This window comes from Pyrgilauda ruficollis, unplaced genomic scaffold (assembly GCF_017590135.1).
Source record: "Pyrgilauda ruficollis isolate IOZ18807 unplaced genomic scaffold, ASM1759013v1 scaffold79, whole genome shotgun sequence".
NCBI lineage: Eukaryota > Metazoa > Chordata > Aves > Passeriformes > Passeridae > Pyrgilauda > Pyrgilauda ruficollis.
In genome coordinates, this window is record NW_024529821.1 from 4,436,082 (window position 1) to 4,442,081 (window position 6,000).

The following is a 6,000-nucleotide window of genomic DNA, read 5'->3' on the forward strand; positions in this document are numbered from 1 at the left end:
CACTCCATGGAATTCTGCCCTGCTTAAGCACCTTCAGGTTTTGTATTTTCATTGCACGTTGGCTTTTTTAATACTGAGAATGTAGTGGGGGAGGAAAGAAGAAACTGCCCCCAAACCCCTCTCAATGAAATGTATGTGTAGCAATAGAAAAGTCTTCTAGGAAAACCAGTTCTTGGGGTGTACCAGTTTAACCTCTTAACCTTCTGTTGTCCTGCAGCTGACTTTGGGTTCTGTGCCCAGATCACCCCTGAGCAGAGCAAGCGCAGCACCATGGTGGGGACTCCGTACTGGATGGCTCCCGAGGTGGTGACACGGAAAGCCTACGGCCCCAAAGTGGACATCTGGTCCCTGGGCATCATGGCTATTGAGATGGTGGAAGGAGAGCCCCCGTACCTCAATGAGAACCCCCTGAGGGTAAGAAGCCCTGGTGTTGCTGGAGCTGGGTGTTCACCACTGTCAGTACTTGTTTGCTAATTGCATCTGCATTAAAAAGAAAATGAAAAGAAAAAGCCAACGAGTTTCAGCAGTACAACAAAATTCTTCCAGAAGAAGAGAGCTGTCTTGAATTTGCAGTCAGCCTTACCCTGACTCCCCATCCCTGGAAGTGTCCAAGGCCAGGTTGGACGGGGCTTGGAATAACCTGGGATAGTGGAAGGTATCCCTGCCCAAGGCAGGGAGTTGGGCTTTAAGGTCCATTTCAGCCTAAACCAGTCTGGGATTCTGTGATGGTACTTAGAAGATTTGCCTGCCTGTAAATAAAACACAGGACTTTGACCTCAGGCCTCTGTGATAGTCTGGGGAAAGCAAACCCAAGACATTATGGAAAGTGCTGCTGTGTCACAAACTGATGTTTTCTTTGCTAAGGTCAGTATCTGTTTCCAAAAGATCCTGAACGTTATTTTGCTACTAGGAAGAATAGGTCGTGAGTGCCTACACGTGTGGCATTTTTACAGTCCTGATCTGAAGTTGAGGAGAAGTAGCTGCAGAGCCCTCTCATCTGAGGGCTTGCCACAAGGCAGGTCAGTTTGACACTTTTAAAGCTTGGTTTTGGCTATATCTTATTCTTCATTTTATAGGCTTTATATTTGATAGCAACTAATGGCACACCAGAACTCCAGAACCCCGAGAAACTGTCCCCAATATTCCGGGATTTCTTGAACCGATGTTTGGAGATGGATGTGGAGAAAAGAGGATCAGCCAAAGAATTGCTACAGGTGAGACTCCACTTCTTCTCACAGTGAGGTCCAGAAGGCAGAGTCAGGTCAGCCTGTAATGAACCACTCCATAGACTGGCACCCTTTCTTCTTTTTGTTTTGTGTTTTCTCCTGGGAATTGTAGTGAGAGCAGTTGGTAGGAAAGATTTATAATATACTTCAAAGTTGTTCCATTATAACCTGTGATTTCACTCTGCCACTGCCAAAGTGTCCAGTAGTTTAGGAACTCCTTTCAGAGGGTGGCCAGTGATAGCATTTGCATTGCTTTTCATATTTCTGCTGGTCTGACATCAGTGGTCAAACCTTGAAAATAAAAGTTTCCTTTCTCCCCGCTGGGTTTTGCCCTACGAGCTGAGCAGCTGGAGCAGTGACACCATTTCTCCTTTTAGTTTTGATTTTAAATACTTTCTGTGCACTGGAGAAAGGCTGATTTGTTAAAGGAGATCTGCTTGTAGGCAGCATTGTGTGAAGGTGTGGGAGAATCACTGATGCCATTCCTGGGGAGAGCAAGGAGTAGCTCTGAGGCAGATGGTGTAGAGGCTTTCCCAGTAAAGCCAGCTGCTGCTTCTTGCCTTTCTCTGATTATTTCTTGTTTAGATCTTTGTTTTGCTCATTGCAAGTGCAGCTTCAATACTCGCCTTTTCCAAAACCAGGAGAAACTCCATTGGGCAAGGCAGTGTGACTCCAGCCAGCTTGGGATCGTTTTGTCCTTGTAGCCATCAGGAGAAACACGTGACACAAGTCAGCAGTTAAAATGCAGATTCATTGCTTCCTAGCTCCATGGAAACATGAATCCTGCTGGAAATCAAACCTTTAAAAGTGTGTCTTTCACTGATTCCTCGTGTTTCTGTCTTCCTGGCAGCATCCCTTCTTGAAACTGGCCAAACCTCTGTCCAGCTTGACGCCACTGATCCTGGCAGCCAAAGAAGCAATGAAGAGTAACCGCTAACATCCTGCCACAGCCTTCTTCCTTTTTTGTTTGTTTGTATTTTACAAATCTTTATAATATATGAAATTGTTACACTTCGGGGGGGAGGGAAGGGGTTTTTGTGGGGGTGGGAAACGTCTGCAAAAGGGAAGAAACTCTCATCCAGAAGACACCCAAATACATTGTGGCAACTCTAGAGATCCCTGTCTGGGGTCCAGAAGGAATTGAGGGCTGAATTACTGGCCTTTGTGGGGTTTTTTTATTCTGATTTTTGTTTCCCAGACAGCCCAGAAATACCACTTGCTGTGCCCGGGGCTTTAAGGGGTTTTAACGACTTCGCTGTAACAGCTCCCGTTGTACCCTCTGGGTACTTTCAATACTTGAATGACAGATTCAAGCTTTCAGAGAGCAGTACTAATTTTACCTGCTGATCTCTTTGACTCTCCTCTTCCTCCCCTCTACCTGCAATCCCTGTGGGAAGCTCCCAGTGACCAGATTCACGGCAGGTGTGGCGAATGTGAAGGTACATCTTGCCCCTCATTTCTGTTTTGGATTAGCTGTCGCTGTACTGTAGAATCAACAACTCGGTTACTTAAGGAATCATAATGTGTGGAGATTCTTTTCACTTTTTAAGATGAAAAAGGAGAGAGAGAGGGGGAAGAGAAGTATTCAGCTGTTTCTCATACTTGTGCTCTGTGGACATTTTTTTAAATCAAAAATGTGGCCTCTTTGTAGAACCGTAATGATCGGTCAAGTCTTTGGATGTGGGTTATGGATGTGTAGGTTGGGGTCAGATACTTTATTTATGATCAAATGATCAGTTCTAGTCAGGGCAAGAAAAAATTCCAGCTGTCTTCCTGTCTGCTCTTTTTTTCCCTTGTTAGACTTGCTGGCCAGAAGCTTGAGGGATAACGTGCTTGGTGCAGTGGGTGGTTCATAAACTTGTATCTGTGCTCTGACTTGGGCTTTGGAAGTTATGCTGGTGCCTTTGACTTTTTTTATTTTACATTTCCCTTCTTTGTATCAAATACATTTTTGTATATGTTGTAATTTCCCCCCTCCTCCCCCCGCCAAGCAAATAATGCATCAACCTATGGAGTTGTCAGAGTTTAAAGTATTAGAGCTATTTTTTTCCAGTTTTGTATGTGCTCCATTTGTACTAATGAAACCAGAAGAACAAATAACCAGATCTGAGGACACTGACGATACAGGATTTTGGAAATACGATCTAAACAGATGAATATGAACACCTGGAGATGCCAAAGTTGTGAGATGAAGCAGAGGGGAAGCAGTGCTGTCAGACCATCGTGGAGCCTGTTGGACTGGCTGGTGTCACTCTGATCCTTGTCACTGAGGATTCTGTGCTAGCCAGGATGGCTGCAGCCAACCTTCAACACAACAAAAAGTGCCTCTTCCTGAAGGACAGCGACAGCCTGAGCGGATGAGTTCTTGGGGTGTTGCCAGGGTTGAGTTTAGCAGAGCCTCTGCCCCTTCTAATGCTACAGTCTATGCATTTCAACCTCCCCAAGTGTTTAAGGAAGAGCCAAGTAGTACCAATGTGCCAAATGAGTCTGTGAAAGAATAACCATGACTTTAGTGGGTTTGTATTGCATTCCCAGTGGGGCAGGGCCTGGGACAGACAGAGCTATGGTTGGGTGTGGACAGAGGACCCTGAATAAAAATTTTTGCACACTTTTCCAAACATTGCTGGCAGGAGATAGAAGTGATTTTCAGAGACTTTCAGTATCTCTATAGAGAGAATGACATTTTGGGGACTGGTAGCCAAGGTATGACAAAACAAACTTCCAGGTGAGAGCGGCCGGGCAGGATGGCAGAGGCAGTTTGGGGGGGATGGTGGAGGGGAGCAGGGCTGGGGTCTCACAGCTCCTGGGCTCCTGTGGGGCCAGCAGGATGCCTTGGTGGGCAGGTTCAGCTTGTGTTCTTCTCCTGTGTGGTAGTTAAAATCTCTGTTGGGTTAATTATCTTAACTGTTCCTTACAGGGATAAATCTCTCTTGCTATAAGTGTGACAACAGTTATGGCTTTAAATTTTAAATTCAAGGAAGTGTCTCATGCCAGGTAAGGTAATCCAAGTGCATTTGTCTGGAAAAAAAGCTTATTATGAGCCATGGACACTGTAATCACCCTGTTTTGAGTGTGTCCTGGCTCCCTGGTCAAATGGAGCAGTGAGGAGGCTTGGCTGAGGAAAAAACCTGTTGTACCAGTGCTTCCCTCTTTGTCCATTGCTGGCAATGGACTTGGTGAAACTCCTTGTGCCAGAGTTAAAATGGGAGCTTTTCTTTCTTTCATATTTTTTTTCTTTAATGGCACAATCTAGATAAATTTAGCTTTTTTAAATAGAAAACAAGAAATCATAAGTAATTTTAACTTATTAGTTCACTTTTACTGGTGAATGAGAACGGTTTAAAACATATGTTGCAAAATTTGTCCAATTTAGTCTGCTTAGGAGACAATTTCTGAAGATTCAGCCATCCTAATGCACAAAACTTGGCCCAATCCCAAGTTCCCAAATTGTGTGTGTGACCTGGGACGGTGTTCAGCTCCAAGCATCTCCCTGGCCCCATGCAGCAGCTGTTCTGTGGTGAGGTTTCCATGGGGATCAGAGGTGGGGCTGGCAGGAGAGGAGAGCCAGGAGAAGGTTTTTGTGCTGTGCTTTTGTGTCTGGAGGGTCAGGCATCGCTTTTCTGAGGGTGTCTGCGAGGTGAGAAGCTCCAAGGCGTGGGTTTTCCCTGGTGGGAGCAGAGCAGAGCCCTTGGGTGGGTACAGGGCTGACAGCTCTGCTGTGGCACTGGGGCAAGTGGAGACCAGCCAGAGCTGGAGGAAATAAATGATGGGAAGGGATGAGTTGCATCCAGATGTGGGGATTCCTGTGCATCCCTCTTGGGTGCCCACCCAAGATCCTGAGTGGGGATCAGACGTGCACACGATCCCTGTGAAGTGCCAGCTGGGCAGCTTGTGGCTGAGGTGCAGGGAGTGTGAGATTCCTGGGATGTTGTTATCATAGAACAAACCAGAGTTCTTATTAAAAATAACCATGGGAATGAGCACTTTGCCCTGCCTTAGGTGTTAGTGAGACTAATTGGAGCCTTCCCCCCTGGCTCTCTGTGCAGGGAGGTGAAAAGGTTTGGCTACAGCAGATGGGTCCCGTTGTCAGAGGGGCTGGGGAGGGAGCAAAGATAATGTGATTAGGGGTCTCTCCAGCTGGAATTGAGTCAATAAATCTCTCTGGTCTGTTTTTCCCTCTGTTCCTTATGCTGTTGATGGGAATGGAAGTAGGTGCAAGCTTTCTTTTTATTTTTTTAACTGTCTTCAGATGTTAATGTTGCCTTTTGTGTAATTTAATCCCATTATGTTATTTAATTGTTACTGCAATATTAACTACTGTATTTGTTGACTTCGTTTAATAACTGTCTTTCAGGGCTAGAAATAAACTTTTAAAAAACCTTTGGGGCTTTTTCCCCCCTTTTCCCTGTCATGAGTTTATACCTTTGATAACAAGAGCATCAGAAAGGGTTCATGTGTCAGTGTTTTACTGAGATTAACAGAATTTATTTGTAATTAAGCTTCTTATGAGTGCTTTAATGATGGTGGATATAATTTTATGCTATACCAGCCTTTTTCTTTAAAGTTTTATTACTCATCAGTGTCTGTACCAGCCTTGGGATCCCCACAAGCTTTGCTGTGTGTGCCTCCCAGAAAAACTCCGGATCGCTGATGGGAGGAGAGCAGCTCCAAAACACCCTTTTCACCCACTGTGGAAGAGATCCTTTGCCCTCCATGTGGAGGGAGCAGAGCAAACACCAGCCTGGCCCATCCCAGCTGCACCTTCCCCCTCCGC

The 6,000-nt window shown here is 45.5% G+C and overlaps 1 protein-coding gene across 1 annotated transcript in view; it reads left to right on the plus strand.

Annotated features, from left to right (window-relative positions):
• The window catches only part of PAK2 (p21 (RAC1) activated kinase 2), a 42,449-nt gene extending 36,843 nt beyond the window's left edge, over window positions 1-5,606 (plus strand). Inside the window, exons 13-15 of the mRNA XM_041486912.1 lie at window positions 218-414; window positions 1,077-1,214; window positions 2,077-5,606. Of these exons, the coding sequence (XP_041342846.1) occupies window positions 218-414; window positions 1,077-1,214; window positions 2,077-2,163 (422 nt within the window). The 3' untranslated portion in view covers window positions 2,164-5,606. The remainder of the gene's footprint in view (window positions 1-217; window positions 415-1,076; window positions 1,215-2,076) is intronic.
• The last annotated feature ends 394 nt before the right edge of the window (window positions 5,607-6,000 follow it).